Below are 19,110 nucleotides of genomic sequence, written 5' to 3'. Positions count from 1 at the left end.
CAGTTATAACTGTTGTTGTGATGTATATATGTATTTGCATTATCTTACGATAGATGCATGTTGGTTAATTAGCAAATGTTGCAATATATTGAAGCATGCTGCTATGGTATATATATATGCATGCCTGTTTCGTATTCTTTCCATATATATCTGTTGATTCAGTTGATAATACCTATGCTAGAGAATAGCGGTAATTTGCGTATACCCTTAGTATAGGGGATAAAAGGTGAACATATTTCTAAACCGGGAGTCGATGTTCCCGAGTATATTATATATATATATATTTATATATATATATATATATGGATATTGTTTTAAAACTATTGATCGAATAAGGTTTATTCGATACCTTTATTTTACTTAATTGAATATTTATTCGAATATTCATTCGAGGGCTTATGACTTCTTTATTTTATTAAATGAATATTATTATGAATATTCATTCGAGGGCTTATGACTTCTTTATTTTATTTATTGAATATTATTTGAATATTAATTCGAGGACTTATGACTCTTTATATTATTATTGAATATTATTTCGAATATTATTCGAGGGCTTATGACTCAGTTCATATTATTATTGAATATTACTTGGATATTCATTTGAGGATGTATGACTCCTTTATTTTATGAATATTATTTATAGTATTCATTCGAGGTATTATGACTCCGCTTATTACTTAATAATATTCTTTATTGTAATAAAGAATAAGGTGTCGATAATCAAACTTATTTTTGATTATTCAAATAAAGATATTACTTTCGTATAAGTATATCTTTGATTATTTGCTATTCATTCGAGTATAAGTTTTCCAACTTCTACCTCAATTATTCTTCATGGGAATATTATTTAAATAATAATATTCAGATATTTCTTTCATATTGGGACTGATTTATTTTATAAATCAGCATTACTCCAAACATTCTTAAAAATGTTTTCGAGTCTTCAAAATGATTTTTAAAAGTTAGAGCGGATCCCAAAACTCATTTTTTTATATTTAAGATCTTCCTTTTTAAGGGGATTTAAATACTCGCTCAAAACCTGAGGGATCCGGCTCTGTGGTGTATTTTATATTCGCAACAAGGTTGTAGTTTTGGTAAATGAATTGATTACTTACCCAACGTTCGGGAAGTAAGTCCATCTATTGAGTCGGCATAAGCAACATGGGCTCAGTGGGCGTCCATGATAGTGTAAGTGGCTCAGTGGGAGTCCATCAAATGCATAAGTGGCTGAGTGGCAGTCCAGCATAAGGTCCTATTACGACCAGGGTGATGACCAGTGGGGAATTCGTCCATCTACTAGTAGAAAAGGTTACTTATGGGTATCTTTGCCTGATCAGCAAGATATCTGGTTTATGCCAAAATTCTTTTCATTTCCCAAAATTTATTGGATGTTTCAAACTCTGTTCATACTTTACATGACAGAGGTTTTCAGGAAATGTATAAAGGAAGATGTATATGTGGATATATATATATATATATATATATATCAGAACTTAATGAAGTATGTCATAACTTCATTTCCTTTAATAATATTTTAAAGGTTGAATTTATTCAAATCTTGTCTTATAGTCTCATCTATGTGATGAACTTTTGAAACTGATTATAACTTGAACGGTGGTAGTTCAAGTAGTATTTGGGAATGATATAAGTGTAGTGAAGTATTTGGTAACTTCATCTTTTAAACTTATATCTAATTAATAATTGTCTTATGAATGACAAAGATTTTCAGAAAAGCGTTGAGACAAGGTTAGATATATGAGATCACCTTGCAACGATATTTTTTTATACAGTTATACACTGGGACTTTGTGTATATTATGCATGGAAGAGGACTTCCAATATTTTGAAAAGTATATATGTATATATACTGAATATTTTGTGACTTCATCGCATTAAGATATCAAACTTGGTTCATTTCTTTTGACCAAGACTTTCATGAGTATTATGAGTAGGCTCATATATTGTTAATCATTATAAATATTATTTTGGTGGGCTTGCTGCTCACCCTTGCTTTCTTCTTTCATCACACAACATCGGATAGATAAGATGAACAGAACCAAGCTCCCAATTCGCAAGCGGATAGGAAACGTTCCGCAGCTTTCTGGAAGCGTTGAGGCCGCTGTAGCTGAGGTAGAAATTACCAATAGGCTAAGTTTTCAACTAATAATGTACCAGACCTATGTATATTATGAATTGTAATAATGGCAAAGAAATGTAAATTATCCAGAAAACCTTTTAAGGTGTATTTACATATAATTGTGGAATAAAATGACTTGTGATTATTTTTGGATGTTCATCTCTGAGACTATAACGTGTGGTGTGTGTGTTTATTGTGGGGTCACAGTACAGAGTAGTTGATTAATTATTAAGGTTGGGTGTTACTAAGGGAAATGGAACTCGTGACAACCCGGATCCCCGACCCCGGATTTGGGGGTGTTACATTAAATTGGTGTTTTGGACTAAAGTTGTTGGTATTTTGATGTGTTTTTGTGTTATTGCATTTTAGGTATCAGTTAAATGAAGAAATGAGCTTTTAAAGGAAATATGATAAAAAATGATCAGAATTGGAAGCCTAGGCCATTGTCAAGTTGTATAGAATCTCGTTAGCTTCGCGTGGACAGTTGAATCGCCTAATTCTGACGAATAGAACTCAAGTTATGGGCAAAATAATATTCATCATAATTTTTCCAGAAAGGCTGCAGGCGCCCGCCTGCTGGTGTGCGGCTGATTTCGCTGAAAAAACCTTTTTTGAGTGGAATTTGACGATTTTAAGGGCCCAGGTCCAATATGGGCTTATATATACTTAAAAAAGGGTTTTTATCATCAGGGAAGATTGGGATACCAAGGAGAAGACCTAGAAGCACAAAACAACTCCGAAAAAGAAGATCTTGTTTTCAACTTATGATTCTTTGCATTAGTTGTAACTTTTGATGCTCGTTTTCGTTCTTGTTGAACCTAGATCTCGTTTATTCATACATTAATTATTATTCAGTTTATTAAGACCTTGTTTTATACCATGCTTTCATTGGAACCCATGGTGACTATGAGTTCGATTATGAACTAATCGTTGTCATGGAATTCTAGCGGATTTACTTTTGGATTTCAATAGTTAATTGTTTTGATATCTTGGTGTGTGGTGATTGTATGATATCCTAGTATTGGTTGTGTTTATTCGTCTTATGTGTATAGCTAACATATAAGATAGCGTGTTAATCTCTATTGAAGCGACAGTGAATATAGAGGTTTAGAACTTGCCATGCTAGCATAGGTTCATGTATCTGTTATGCATGATTCGTAGGTAATTTTAACCATCTTACTTGCCCTATGTAATCAAGATAGATAACTTGTGCTTAAACCGTTATGTTGTCAAATTCTATAGACATATAGAGTCTCAATATAATTGGTGTCTATTCAGCTTCTATCTCTTTTGTGGATGTCTGGTAGAATGGTTCTCGTGCAACGAAAGTTGGCGTTTACTAGTTTCGTGTTATCTGATTAGTGTCATCACCATTACATGTTAAGGTTAAGAACAATAAGGCTATTGAATGAAGTATTTAATGAAGTTAGAATCCCATATTTGTCGTATATAGTAATTCAACCTCAATTCTCTTAGTTAATGTTATATAGTATAATCTCTTAGTTTAATAAAAACCCAATTTGTTAGTTGTCTTAGCATTGAGCGATAACCATACATTGTTGCATAGGTGCATAAATTAAACTTAACCTAAACCAGTCTCTATGGGAATGAATCTGATTTATATCTTATACTACTTGCGAACACGTATACTTGCGTGAATACTGGTGCGTGTTTTCGCCCTAACACTCACCTCCTTTGGTCACATTCTTACTATGATGGAAGTGGATAATTTGCTTAAACTTATCTTGGAATATTTTAAATATGTTTCTACAATAGACACGTCCTGCGTCAGCCTTTAAACTGTGCATATTTGTGAAGTTCGATGTTGTCTTTGTTGATATACCAAATCCTCTTTCTCTTCAGTGCCAGGACGACTTGTATTTTCTTTCTCATATTGTTTAATAAATTCAGACGAAGTAGTTTTTTTATTGATATACCCATCAAAAAATGAGTTAATATTTTTACTTCTTTGAGAAGACTTCATGCCTACAATGGAGGATCACATATTTTACTAAAACAAACATATAGAACAGTACAAAAGAAACTTAAACTATACTTGTAACTGAAGGACAATGGTGTAATCACTATTTTATTATCAACTACAAAAACTATATCCTTTGGATATGCTTTTACCCAATAAGGTCTTTCTTCATACATCTTCTCAATCCATTTTCAAGATTTCACCATATTCATATGAGACTCATCCAAAGGCTCTTCGTAATTCGGCTTATATTTATCATGTAATATGATCCAAATTTTATCGAATTCTATAATAGTTCTAGATTTCTTAGCCCATTTATTATAATCTTTGATAAATGTCGGGTGTGCGCATTACAGTGAACAGAAGTGTTCCCATTCATGAAGGCCAAGATGCCACTTATAGTATCGATGATGTGCATGTGAAAAAATAATAGAAATAGCATTATAAATTGCAGGATCTTGGGAAATATTAATTGCATTTGGAGAAATATTCCACATACATTTTTGCCATTATTCGAATAACCAAAAACTGTTTCATCATCTTCATCTAAAAGTAGTGCACAGCCAAACAAAATGGACTTTTGGTGGTGATTGATACCTGTAAAAGGTGCAAAAGGCATTGAAAAATTATTTATTTTATAGGTGAGATCAAACACTATCACATCTAGAAAATATCATATAAGCTTTTCTTGCTCTAGCATCACACCAGAACATGCTCCTACAACTTCCTGTATCATCAAGTTGTATGGCATAGTAAAATATGAATCTCTTGCTTTTCTTTCCAAATTTTTTTGAATTACAATCATACACTCTTTACCAATGTTGTTCCGTCCTTGAATTCTCAAATAGTTTGAACATTGTTGAGGTGTTACCAGATTCGTAGCACTACCACTTGCACTATTGATAATTCATGATATCTTAGTTGGTCCAACACCACAACCACGAAATGTGTCAATCAATTTCATACAACTCGCTTCTTTATGAGACTTATTATGCGAACATAATTTTTGTTTCTTGCTCAGACTTTTGATTAGATCGTGAGAATGGCTGTTATTAAATTTCTTGATTTCCCATAACCCACATTTACTTAACACAATTTTCATGGAAGCTTTGCAACCACGTCTACTTTCTCGACGTAGTTTTACATATTTCTCATTGCCATTATCTGATTTTTGCTTGAAACCCTCTCTGTTATATACAAATATTCTCCTAAAAATGACATTACTTTTTCGAGACTTGTATGTTGAACATCGGCAAATTCCAAATCCTTGCGCTAAAGAAAAATTATTGTAACAGTTTTATGCCTCCTCGTGAGTTTGAAATTGCATACCTTCTACAGGGATACATAATATTCTTGTTGTATCAAATTTGTCATTAAAATAATCACTACAAAGATCTTTTTGTTAGTGTGTACGCCCTAGAGACAACACTATTATGTTTATGTTATGAGACATTTGGATTATTAATTATGATTTTATGGATTATTCTTTAGTAATTTATGATATCTTTATTTTCTGCGATAAAATATTAGATTAATAAATGTCCTTGGAATATGTTATGTAAATATATATCTCAAAGTACGTGACTTAGAAATGAGATTATGAGAATAGTATTGATATTCCTAAAGGTCCCTAGTCAAGTATTATTGTTAAGGGACGATAATAACTACATTGAGACTAGTATATTTGTTGACTGATGATCACATCTCATTGATCATAGGTATGGTGATACTAAAGTCAAAACAGAGGCACATGTATTAGATACATGGTGCCGGATTGACCCGTTGTGAGATACTACATGTTTAAAGTGTCATAAGTTAATCTCACAGTGATAATGATGTATTGGTCCTTAGACCTGAAATCGTTATATTTCTATACGAGAATTAATATGCTTGGATACTATTGAAATTTATCCTTGACCGAGTAATAGTAAAAGTAGACATTAGGTATATTATTGAGAAATATGAATGATTTAGATGGAATTTAGCCCTCCTATATTAAAGGAGTGATAATATTGGCCTCTTGATTGAGTAAGATTATAAAATGCATGGCCGTGCTCAAATACTGATTTATTTAATATCAAGAAAAGAAGGATTAAACGTTAACAGAGGATGACACAATGCATGCCTCGAGTTTGATCTATAATATAAGGTTAAAGGGATTATATTATATTATACATTATTCACAAAAAGTTTAATTGAATCACCAATTATTATTATTACTTGGGGAGCAATGATATATTACTAGATGCCACTCATTATTTATAATTTTATTATTAGAAAATAAAATTATTGCCAACATAATAATAACCTAAAGGGTCATACATAAAGAATGTTTAAAACATAGTGTTATTTAAATTATGAATTTAAATATTTTATTTTTATTAATTCGAATTGAATTATTAAATTCATTAAGTGAGACTTGATTAATTGAATATATAGAATTCGAATTTAATAATAATATAAACCCAAAATTAGAATGGGTCATTTTTAGAAGTCCATTAGGTTTAGGGTTAGGCCTTTATCCTCTCTCCCCTATATATACATTAAGATGTATATTTTTAGGATTACTTGTCACATTACATTTTTGAGAAAAACCCTAGAAGCTCTACATCTTAGAGAGGCTAGAGAGAAAGAGAGAGAGGAAGAGACAACCAATCGGCTAGTGCCAGCTCCGGTGATCGTTGGTTGATCGGACGTTCGTGTGGATATCTTGGAAAGCAGATCTTTTAGAGGAGGACTGCTGTGGTTCATCAAGATCAGAACTTCCATTATAATCAGAAGGAAAGATTTATTAAGGTAAACATCTATTCTCCATAATTATCCAGTCATTATACATAGATCCTGCGGCAGGGATTAATTTTTTTTTTTTGTTTTTCGTTGCGTTTTATTGCTTGAATCCCTAACACTTCTTCACCAGCACTGTCGTTTAGTCTCTAAAATAATTAAGTTTACAATGGATTAGAGAGCAATCATTGATATAAAAATGATCTCATGAGTCAGTGAACAATCATAGATATGTGTTTTACATACCCACTAACGTAATTACATATAAAAACTAACTTTCATCAAATAATATGTATGCATCTATAAATAACTATATACACTAGTGTTACAAGTTAGGCACACATGAGTGTATCCAAGTTGTGGAATTAATCGTTTTGGGTTACATACCTGCATGCCACTAGTTTCCATATGTACATATAACAACCACAGATGAAGGAGAACGAGAAGTAGATTTATCTCTTTAATGAGTATGAATCAATGACGATGATTATATTGTAACCTTAAGATTAAGATTATAATCAAAACTTTTAGAATTTTGATGGCAGGTTTTTCGGTGCAAGTTACGTATGTTATTTTAGGTTACTTTTAAAACATGATACGTTATCGTTTAACCTCATATAATAAATGAAGTTAATCTTATATACAATTTTCTATATATATATATATATATATATATATATGTATGTATATGGATATATATTGTTATAATTGGATTTTTGCGATTGTATATATCAAATTCACAGCCAATCCATGAATATGTGATTCATGTAAATACAATTTGTGATCAATCCATATTTTACGATTATCCGTGAAAAACTATTTTAATTTCGAGAGGTTTCTTATATTTTTTTATAAAAGAAAATAAACATCAAAAAAAAATATTCATTATAAAGAGGTAGACCAATATAATTCTAACGCATGACTGGCAACCAAGGGAGGAACCCCACCTTATAAAGCACTTACTTTGGCTTGGAAAACACAATTGGATAAACTATGTGCAACACCATTAGTATTTCTAGGCTTAAATATAAATCCCTCAAAACCAACACTAGGAAGAAGGTTAGTAATGTTTGACAGAAGTGGGTCTAAGTCACTACAAAATTTCGGAAAGTTGTATAAAGCATCTATTGCATTTTTGCTATCTAACAATGTAGAAGACTTGTTCCAGCATTTAGAAATAGTCAAAATAACCTCTTCCTTAATTGCATTGAGTTCAACCAATAAAATACTGGGCATAAATGACATAAACTCAGTAGATGCTTCGAGAACCTTTCCACCATAATCATGAGCCACCACACTAATTTCACCCAAATTATTATAATTCAAAAAGCTAGCATCAACATCTACCATAACATTGCCATTATTTGACGAAGACCATCGTTCTTCATCCTTTGTTGTTCGACTATTTTGAGAATAACAGGATTTTTTGAATTCCTTAAGAAATGAACAACACCATTCAGTCAATGATGACCCCATAGGTAATACCTTTCCATGAACCCAATTGTTTCTAACATTCCAAATCTGCCATAAAATGGTAATAAACAATTCAAACTCATTTATAGATAATATATCAGCAAACTTGACTAAAAAATCTTTAATGTTCAGAGTTAAATAAATTTAATATTGTGACAAAAGCTACATAATTTTCATGTGGACGTTACTTATGGACAACCCCACAGGAAATGAACAATATCTTCTTTTACATTATTAGAACACATTCTGTAATTTCGGTCAATATAAACCCTTATCGGATAGTATGATATTAGTCGGAAGCCAATAGTTGGCAAGTTTGAATAAAAAGAATTTTATTTTATGAAGAATCTTTAATTTCCATATAAACTTCCAACAATTTTCATATTTTTTCATATCGGAAGCCTCATCGTTGTTACTAATATAAAAAATAACCTTGTATTCACTTTTAACATTCTACTCGCCATTTTTTTGGAAAAATGCTACATGATTTTATTTTCCAAATCTGTATCACTACTTAGGAGACTTAAAATTAAATTGACACCATCCTTTGTAAAATTGTATTTTATAGTATCTCAACTTCCATCACCCAACTTCAGGTCAATAACATACAAGTCTGCAGAAATTTCAGGCTTTTCAAAAATTTTAAAAGTAAGAGGCCTGGGAACTCATGGATTTGAAAGAATTTTCATAGAATTTCCATTACCAATTCTACACCGTATCCCTCTTATAATAATTTCTCTACCCCAGAGAAGGCTTCTCCATATAAACGAAGTATTGGAATATTAGCCTCTAGTATATTGCCTCTCGGATAATATCTTTCTTTTAAAACCTTCGCACAAAGTAAATGCGGATTCCTCATAAGTCTCCAAACTTGGTTAGCTAATAGTGTTTGATTAAATCTAAATTTCTAAAATCCAAACCCCTTCTCTTTAGGCTTGTAGAGAGTTTCACACTTGCCTCTTTTATTTCTTTCAGACGAATCCCACCAAAATTTATCTGTCGAACGGAAGTAGCTCATTGAGTAAGTAAGCATAGCTTGAAGATGAAAAAATAGATGTTTTCCATCTCTTAAGTTTGTTCCAAACCCTCACTCCTACCAGTAAGAGCAAGTCCAATAGGCTCTTTATTTGAGCTTTTAACTCAAATTATAAACATTATTGTTGAAATTTCAGCTCCAACGGACTCTTAGTGGCTCCTCAAACCACTAAGAGTCTCTCTTTTTTCCTTATTCGTAAGAGCCATAATACACTCTTAAGTTATTTTTTATAATATACTAAGAGCATCTCCAACAGACTCTTAGCTCACTTTTTATAAATAATATTAATTATTGGCTCTTGGTGATTTAATTTGTACTCGTCCCAGCAATGGTCTTTAAATTTACTCATTAATCTATTTTCTATTATTAAAAATATTTTGGATTCACAAAAGAACAAAAGTAAATGATGAGAGAAAGATAGTGGTGTTAAGAATATATAATATTATAATATTTAAGAGTTGAACTATGCTCTTAAATTTGAGGAGAGGGAAGAGGCTCTTACTGATATAAAGAGCCACTAAGAGTATCTTGGAGTAACAATTTTGTTCTCCCTCCTCTAATATATAGTTAAGAGTTAGAATAGAGAGTCTATTGGAGATACTCTAATTCATCCCCCCCTCTCTCTCACCTCTCTCTCTCTCTCTCTCTCTCTCTCTCTCTCTCTCTCTTCTTTTTGTCAATCTCTTTCTAAATTTATTATTATTATTATTATGATAAGGAGTAGGTATAGGGATTATTGTAAAACCCCGATATTTTGACATCGGTAAAAGACCTTCGTGAATAGTAGTCTTATAGTTTACAAAAACTTTTGTGACCACACTATATACGAGTATTTAATTTAAGTTTTCGAATTGATTTTATGACTATACGTATGAGTGTATGTAAAAGTTGTTAGTTCTCGAAGAAAACCAATATTTCAAATAACTTTATTTACTAGCTATCAAGGGATACGAGAATTACACCACAACCAAGAATTTAAAATCTTACGAATAAAATCGAAGTTCAAGAACCAAAGATAAAGATTTGCAATAAAGGATTACACCACGAACCACTTACGAGGATTGATCAAGAATAGGAGAAAATGTTTAAGTATTTATGTAAGTAAATGAATAAACGAACCAAGGTCATGCAACTCCCATGCAAAAGAATGCAAACCAAACAAGTACAAGCAAACCAAATTGGATGATCAAAATTAGAACCTTGTTAGGAACGTGGTTCCTTAAAACAAGGATTCTTGTTTTAATCATAATAAAGCTTGGCCAAAGATGGTATGCAAGCCTGGAATAGCCTTAAATAATTGGATGCCTCTTAAATTATACAATATACATACATCAATACATATCCAAGTGTATCCAACAAGCCAAGGAACAAGCCAATAAGCTCTCTCCCCCTCCTTGAATATTCCATTCGACAAACACAAGAAAAATGAAGAAATAGAAATCAAAATCTCAAGCCATGGAGAAATTCCCAAATTTATTCCTAAGATTCTCTACTACTAAACTAAGGTAAATTAATTCTTTAATCTAATTCTTTCAAGTTCTTGATATGTAAAGAAATTATTGAAGATGATGATGAATAGTAAATGAATAGTAATTCCTAGTTTATTTTGTTGTTTTCTTGATAATTCAAAGGTCTTTAAGCATAAATAAGGTTACTAAAAGGCCTCATCCTTCAAAAAGAGCTTTACAAGGACTCGATAAAGGTAAAAAGTTTCTCCACCATTTATTTAAGTTAGAATTTTTCAAGAAAACTATGGATCTATGGTGTAAGTTGTGATTTAGTGGCTAAATGTTAATTTAAGAGTTTTTGATGAGTAAATAATGATTAGTTGATTATATGAATCAGTTCAATGGTTCTTGAGTTATTAATAATGATCAATTTTGGATGTTTTTGTTATGGGTAATTGAGAATGATATAGTGTAAGCGAATGTATAGATCATAATCGTTACGTCGTTATACCGATTGATTTGAAATATCATAGATTTTTGAAGAGATACCGAATTGTTAAACTGTAATGTTGGGAATGTATAGGATGTAAGTTCTAGAGTTTTTCATGAGGATCGTTTAGGCGCTTGATTCGCTAGATTCCGACATACGGTTTGAAAGTTAGGTCTGTTTTAGTATACACGACTTATACGATAAAAACTAGTACGGATTATCAACTTTGAGAATAGAAATGGACCACTTAAGGACACTCAACAATTATGAAATTTTGATAGTAATTGAGCTATACAATGAGGAAACCTCTGTAAATTATTTAGCTAAGGGTATTGATTTTTTAATTTTATAAAAATGTCGGAGTCGAGGTCACGTGGAGTGAAAATACCAAATGCAACCTACTGCTAAAACCCGGTGCTTCGGGAAACTTACCCTTCTGCCCAGAAAACCAATTTTGATTCATTTGTTCTAAATGTTTTCTAGATCGTTCACGCGAAAACGATGTGTCGATTGAGTTAATGATTTTAAAAAAAAATTAACGTTTTAGTGAAAGCGATGCAAATAGTAAATTTCCGTAGTTGACCGAACTTTTAAAATATTTTTCACCTATCTAAATTCATGATTTGAAACTAAAACTTTTATGATAAATATTAAGAATACTCAAAAATCTCCTTGAGGTGGTTTTATATTTAAATATTAAATTTTTGATTTATTAAAAATGTTAGAGTGCGAGTCGCGTAAGAGTAACTTTCGGGAAAGTCAACTTTAGGACAACACTTTGACCATCCATTACGACCAAGGGTTGATAGTTATTTTGAGTCGGACGAATAACGAAAAATTGTAAAGTCTTATAAATAATAAGAAAATAAGTCGTTGATGGGATTAGGAATACTGATTAAGTATATGATACTTGTTGATTAGAAAACCTGAAATGAGTAGAAGTCGGAGAATGTATCTTAGACTCTAGGCAAGGTTCCGAACCCTACCTTTGAATACTGTTGTGTTGTGAAGAATATAACTTTTTTATATATGCATGATGCCATAGTGCGATAATTTATGAGTTGCAAAATATTATGATTTGAGATTGATGGTTGATTGCGATATAGTAAAGTAATGATTTTATATTTGTTAACGCTAGTGAGTAGCTTGGTATACTATATATTAGGCCGATAGCAGGTCGGTATAATTACTAAAAACCTGGAATTATTGTGAAGATGTTTGAAATATATATTTATCTATTTTAATATTAAAGCAACTATTCCAAAGGACTTGATGTTCCTTGTGATTTATTAAATACCTCAAAATTTTTATCAAACTATTTCAAAAAATGTTATTCACTTAAAGATTATTTAGTCAATAAATATTCTTTCAATTATTCATTCAAAAAATGTTACTTAATAATTATTAGTAATTATTAAATATTTAATAAGGATTTTATTGATTTAATTTAAATATAAATCAATTAATGAATATTATTTCAAATATTCGTTTAGAAAAGAATTATTCAAGGTTTAATTAATAAATAATCTCTAAAGGTTTTATATGATTTAAAAATCATAAATCATATTTTAAAAGCATTTATGACTTTCAGAAAATTACCCGGGTACTTTCAAATATTCTGAAAGTATTATTTCAACTTATTTTGAATAATTTGACGATGATGTCAACTCATCTGTTGACAACAGTCAACTCACATTTATTGTAGTACTTGCCCAAAAATTTCCAAAAGTACATATATAAGATGAGTTGTGCCTATCAATAAGAAAAACACTTAGGGAACTTCGATGAGGTTTGAGTTCCAAGTAAATGATAAGATTCTTTAAAAAGGACTAGGAGGGGTAGACTCTAGTTCTATGGTAGCTAGGGAGACTACCAAAGGTATCACAGGCGATGGTACTATGTGCTGTTTGGGAGATCTTAAAATAAGTAACTTATGACTTAGGCCCCATTTGTTTACCCATGAACTCTTCTGAATGCCCTTTCACCTGACCGAATCTTATATTAAGTTTATTTGTTTGAAAGTTTTTTACCTATGAATGATTCATATTTTACCTAACCATTCATGTAAAAATCTGTGGCGGAATGGTTTATGTGTTAGCAACCTAGCCTGCTACCTTCCATTTTACCCTTATTTCAACTTTTCTACTTTATTATATTATTATTTTGACATTCATGTAACATAGTGCACTAAAATTAAATAAATATTATGATAATAATTTTGATGAATAAATAATTCTTTTTGATTTCAAAATAATATATTAAAAAATTGTGATTTTAAGAGTCATCATTTATCAAAATTTAATGTATCATCTAACATCTTGATATATATTATTTGTATTGATAATACATATTTTCTCTACATCCAACATTCAATAATATCAATATTCTTAAATTTTTTATTTTTTTAAACTTGTTGTTTAGAAAATTTATTTGCAAAATTTTCATTCAAAAATTATTAAAATATTATATACCAAACAATCTTATTCGTTCAGCATTCAGAATTTTGATTCGTTCAAATCATTCAGAAATAGTAATAATTTGGATTTAATCATTCCGATTTTCCATATGGCCATTTAAACTGAATAAGTGACTTATAAGTGATAAGTTGATGAATGCTTATGTTATATAAGTATTTGGATAATTTTACTTATAATTCAGAATTCTTTTTACTTAAATGGACTAAAATAAAATAATTTTTACATATAATTATCTTAATTCTTATATTTTAAGTTAAATTAACATTTATAATATATTTTTTAAAACTAAATATTAAAATGAAAAATAAAAAATAAGTTGACAAAAAGTACGTCGTTACTAACATTCAACTTATTAGCTTATAAATTGTAAATTCAACTTATAAGTTGGGTCGACAAACTCTCGTCGATAAACTGTTGCGGGCTTATATGTCATTAAGCTAACTTATCAGATTTGCCCAACATGCCCTATGTGTACTCGGGAACATGTGAAGTGTGTGCATACCCAAAACAGGATGCGTCAAGGGTGATAACCGGGATAGAGGTCGTCCTTCTACTAGTAGAAAAGGTTACACATTTTTTTGATATACGATTGATCATCGTATAGCGTGTTAGATATATTTGATAATGTCATGACTAATATGATTTGTGTTTAGTTTTCAAATCTTACTTAACAGGACAAATCAGTACTTAACTGGAAATCAGTACTTATACTGAAGTCAGAACTTAAGATATCAGAACTTAAGTTGTCAGAACTTAAGTTATCAAGAGATATTTATCAGGAGATAATATCAGGACTTAAGGAGACTTTCAGATAAGGAAAGCGGCTGATTGAAAGGAAAGAAGATCAAGACAAACGCAAGAAGAGATATGCATGAAGAAGGAATTCTATGAAGAATAGAATACTTGGAAGAAAAGATAACTAGTTGGTATATTTTAGGAAGCAGAATTATATTCCATATCAATTAGAATTTATCTTGTAACTGTGTAGTATATAAACACGGATATAGGGTTTACGCTATATGTGTTATCATAATCGAATTTATTATTTATTGTAACCCTAGCAGCTCTCGTGATAAGTTCATCACTGAGAGATGACAGTTCCATATTGTAACAGAGTTTATTGTTTTAAATAAAATCTGTTTTCTGTGTTCTTATATTCGATTTGATTGTGATAAACACTGTATTCAACCCCCTTCAACAGTGTGTATGAGACCTAACAAGTGATGTCAGAGCAGATCTGTTAACACACAAACAGTTTAAGATCCAAAAACAATCATGTCTGAAGAAGAACAAACTCCAACCAAGCCCACCAAAACTGAAGAACCTCCAAAGACTCAAATCCATAGTCGATATGAGACTATTAGAGTTCCCATACTGAAACCATCTGAATATCCCATATGGAAGGTGAGGATGTCTATGTTTCTGGAAGCTACAGATCCAGAATATCTTGACAGAATCAATGAAGGACCACATAAGCCAACCAAACTCTCTGTTCTAGTTGCAGGTGAACCAACAAAGTCTGTACCAAAGGAGAAGAGTGATTACACTGCTGAAGATATCTCATCGATTGTTAAGGATGCTAAGGTACAACACTTGCTACATAGTGCCATTAATAATGTCATGTCAAACAGGGTGTTAGATATATTTGATAATGTCATGGCTAATATGTTTTATGTTTAGCTTTCAGATCTTACGTGAACAGGATAAATCAGTACTTAACTGTTGATCAGTACTTATACTGGAAGTCAGGACTTAAGGATATCAGTACTTATATTATCAGGAGATAATCATCAGAAGATAGATATCAGAACTTAAGTGCTGAAGGACAATCAGATAAGGACAGTAGCTGATTAAAGGAAAGAAGATCGAGATAAACATAAGAAGAGATATGCATGAAGAAGGAATTCCGTGAAGAATGGAATACTTGGAAGAAAAGATATCTGATTGATATATTTTAGGAAGCAGAATTATATTCCATATCAATTAGCGATTATCTTGTAACTGTGTAGTATATAAACACAGGCATAGGGTTTACACTATAAGTGTTATCATTATCGAAGTTATTATTCTATATAACCCTAGCAGCTCTCGTGATATTTGTTCATCACTGAGAGGTAACAGTTCCATACTGTAACAGAGTTTATTGTTTCAATAAAGTTTGTTTTCTGTTACTTAAGATCTTAAAGTTCGATTTGAGTGTACTATACACTGTATTCACCCCCTCTACAGTGTGTGTGTGACCTAACAATTGGTATCAGAGCCTATCTGTTAACTTACATACAGTTAAAGATCCAAACACAATCATGTCGGACACAGAAACTCCAACTAAGCCTACCACAACTGAGGAACCACCAAAGACACTAATTCAGAGTCGGTATGAGACCATCAGAGTCCCCATATTGAGACCATCTGAATATCCCATATGGAAGGTAAGGATGACCATGTTCCTGGAAGCAACAGATCCAGAATACCTGGATAGAATCAAGGAAGGTCCTCACAAACCAACCAAACTCACTGTTGCAGTTGCAGGTAAAGCAGCAATGACCGTACCAAAGGAGAAGAGTAATTATACTGCTGAAGACATAGCATCAATTGCTAAGGATGCTAAGGTACGACACTTACTGCATAGTGCCATTGATAATGTAATGTCAAACAGGGTAATCAACTGCAAGATTGCTAAGGAGATATGGGATGCTCTGGAAACAAGGTGTCAGGGAACTGACACAATTAAGAAGAACAGGAAGACAATACTCACTCAAGAGTATGAACACTTTGACTCAAAGACTAATGAGTCATTGAATGATTTATATGATAGATTTGTCAAACTTTTGAATGATTTGTCATTGGTTGATAAAGAGTATGATCTTGAAGATTCAAACCTTAAGTTCCTGTTAGCTCTTCCTGAATGCTGGGATTTGAAGGCAACGACAATAAGAGACAACTACAATCTTGATGAAACAACTCTTGACGAAATCTATGGAATGCTCAAGACTCATGAGCTGGAGATGGAACAAAGAAGCAAGAGGAAAGGAGGAAATTCAAGGACAGTCGCTCTTAAGGCTGAAGAAGAATTCCCCAAGGCAGCTTCCTCAAAGAAAGACAAGGGTAAAGCTCTTTTCATAAAGTCTGATACTGAGTCATCAAGTTCTGAGAGTGATGATGACTCAGATTCTGAAAGCTTGCCTGAGACCGATGCTGATGAGGAGATGATGAAGCTATGTGCTCTTATGGTGAAAGGAATCACCAAGATTGCATACAGGAAGTTCAGGAAGGGAAAGAAGTTTTTGAGAAAAAGCATAATTCTGATAAGAAGAATTTCAGAAGATCTGAAGGCAGAGGAGGAAAGTCTGAAAGAGGAGATTACACCAATGTTAAATGCTATAACTGTGGTGAGAAAGGCCACATATCTCCTGACTGCAAGAAGGTAAAGGGTGACAGAGGCAAGGCTCTTGTCACAAAGCAGAAAAGTTGGACAGACACTTCAGACTCTGAAAGTGAGGAGAACTATGCATTGATGGCAAATGCTGATAAAGAAAGTGCTGAGAGCAGTTCTGAAGCTGCTGAAACAAAGGTACCTCAGACTACTTATGCTTTTCATACTGATGATATTAATGAGTTGAGAAGATATCTTAAAACCATGTTTGTTAGTTATAGAGATCAAACCTTAACATGTGAAAGATTAACTTCTGAAAATCTTGCTTTTAAGAAAAGAAATGATTTCTTAGAAAAAGAGTTAGTTATATTCCATCAAACTCAGAAGGATAGAGATGATGCTTTTTATGTTAGGGATGAAGTGCTAAAAATGAATGAATCTCTAAAAACTGAGTTAGAAAAGGAAAGAGAGATAATCAGGATTTGGACTAACTCTGGCAGAACAACTCAAAATTTGCTAAGTAGTGAAAATTGGAAAGATGGCTTAGGTTATGGAGAGAATAAGAATGACAAAGGAACTGAAGAAATTAAGCCTGTTGTTAAGCAAAAGCCAAAGTTAAAACCTGTTAAGTTTGTAACTGTAAAGTCTGATAATGAGAAATCAGAAGTTAAAGAGGAATTAACTTCTGACAAACTAAAACAGGAAAAGACAGCTGAAGTAAACATAGGCTTAATGACAAAGAAGCAGCTTAAGCATAAGCTGAAAGATGTCAAAAATGCAAACAAGGTAAAATCACCTAGGAAAAATAGGAATGGAAAGGAAGGTGTGAATAAAAGCAATGATTATAAACCTGTTCCTGATGCTCCTAGGAAAACATGTCATAACTATGGAAGTTCTAATCATCTGGCTTCTTTTTGCAGGAAAAATAAGAATATTAACTCCTTACCTTCAAAATCAGGAGTTAAGAGTCAGTCAGTTAGATACAAACCACAAAATCCTTGTTTTCATTGTGGTAGTTTATGGCATTCCATTTATACTTGTAAGGAATATCATAGTTTGTACTATGATTATTATCAAATAAAACCTTCTTTGAAGAAAGTTTCCATTGTTCCTTCTAGTGTAAATTCTGATTCAAAGTCTGATAATGTAAATTCTTATAATAAAAATGTTAACATAAACTCTGATGCTAAATCCGCTGCAAATGTTAACAAACTTAATAAGGCCAAAGGATCCAAGCAAGTCTGGGTCCTTAAAACTAATAATTAGTGGTCTTTGTGATTGCAGGGCAACAGGAAAAATATTCTAGTTCTGGACAGTGGATGTTCAGGACATATGACTGGAAATAAGGCCCTGCAATCAGACTTTGTGGAGAAAGCTGGCCCAAGTATTTCTTATGGAGATGGCAACATTGGAAAAACATTGGGATATGGCAATATCAATCTTGGGAATGTCATCATTAATGGAGTAGCTCTGATCTCAGGACTTAAACACAACCTACTGAGTATAAGTCAAATCTGTGACAGAGGTTATCATGTTGATTTCTTTGAAGAACACTGTGAAGTTGTGAGTAAATCTAAAGGCAAAGTTGTTCTGAAAGGATACAGACGTGGTAACATTTATGAAGCTAAGCTTTCAACAAGTACTGATGGCTCTGCAATCTGTCTGTTAAGTAGAGCATCAATTGAAGAAAGCTGGAATTGGCATAAGAAACTCTCTCATTTAAATTTCAACAATATAAATGAACTTGTCAAGAAAGATCTTGTGAGAGGATTGCCAAACACAGTATTTGCTCCTGATGGTCTTTGTGATTCATGTCAGAAAGCCAAACAAAGAAAATCTTCATTCAAGAGCAAGACTGAATCATCAATTCTTGAGCCTTATCATCTTATACATGTTGATCTATTTGGTC

At 32.0% G+C, this 19,110-nt stretch overlaps 1 protein-coding gene and 1 long non-coding RNA gene across 2 annotated transcripts in view; both read left to right on the top strand.

The window, feature by feature from the left end:
• The window catches only part of LOC141673515 (uncharacterized), a 55,555-nt gene extending 48,073 nt beyond the window's left edge, over positions 1-7,482 (top strand). Inside the window, exon 3 of the mRNA XM_074480264.1 lies at positions 7,450-7,482. Coding sequence (XP_074336365.1) covers positions 7,450-7,482 — 33 coding nt within the window. The remainder of the gene's footprint in view (positions 1-7,449) is intronic.
• A 3,293-nt stretch (positions 7,483-10,775) lies between these two features.
• Positions 10,776-14,928, top strand: LOC141670752 (uncharacterized). Its single transcript, XR_012554716.1, has 3 exons — positions 10,776-10,918; positions 11,045-11,115; positions 14,482-14,928. It is a non-coding gene; the product is annotated as an uncharacterized LOC141670752 (long non-coding RNA).
• Positions 14,929-19,110: the final 4,182 nt, after the last annotated feature.

This window comes from Apium graveolens, chromosome 7 (genome assembly GCF_009905375.1).
Source record: "Apium graveolens cultivar Ventura chromosome 7, ASM990537v1, whole genome shotgun sequence".
NCBI lineage: Eukaryota > Viridiplantae > Streptophyta > Magnoliopsida > Apiales > Apiaceae > Apium > Apium graveolens.
The sequence above is the reverse complement of the archived record's forward strand: the minus strand, read 5'-3'. Positions and strand labels throughout refer to the sequence as shown.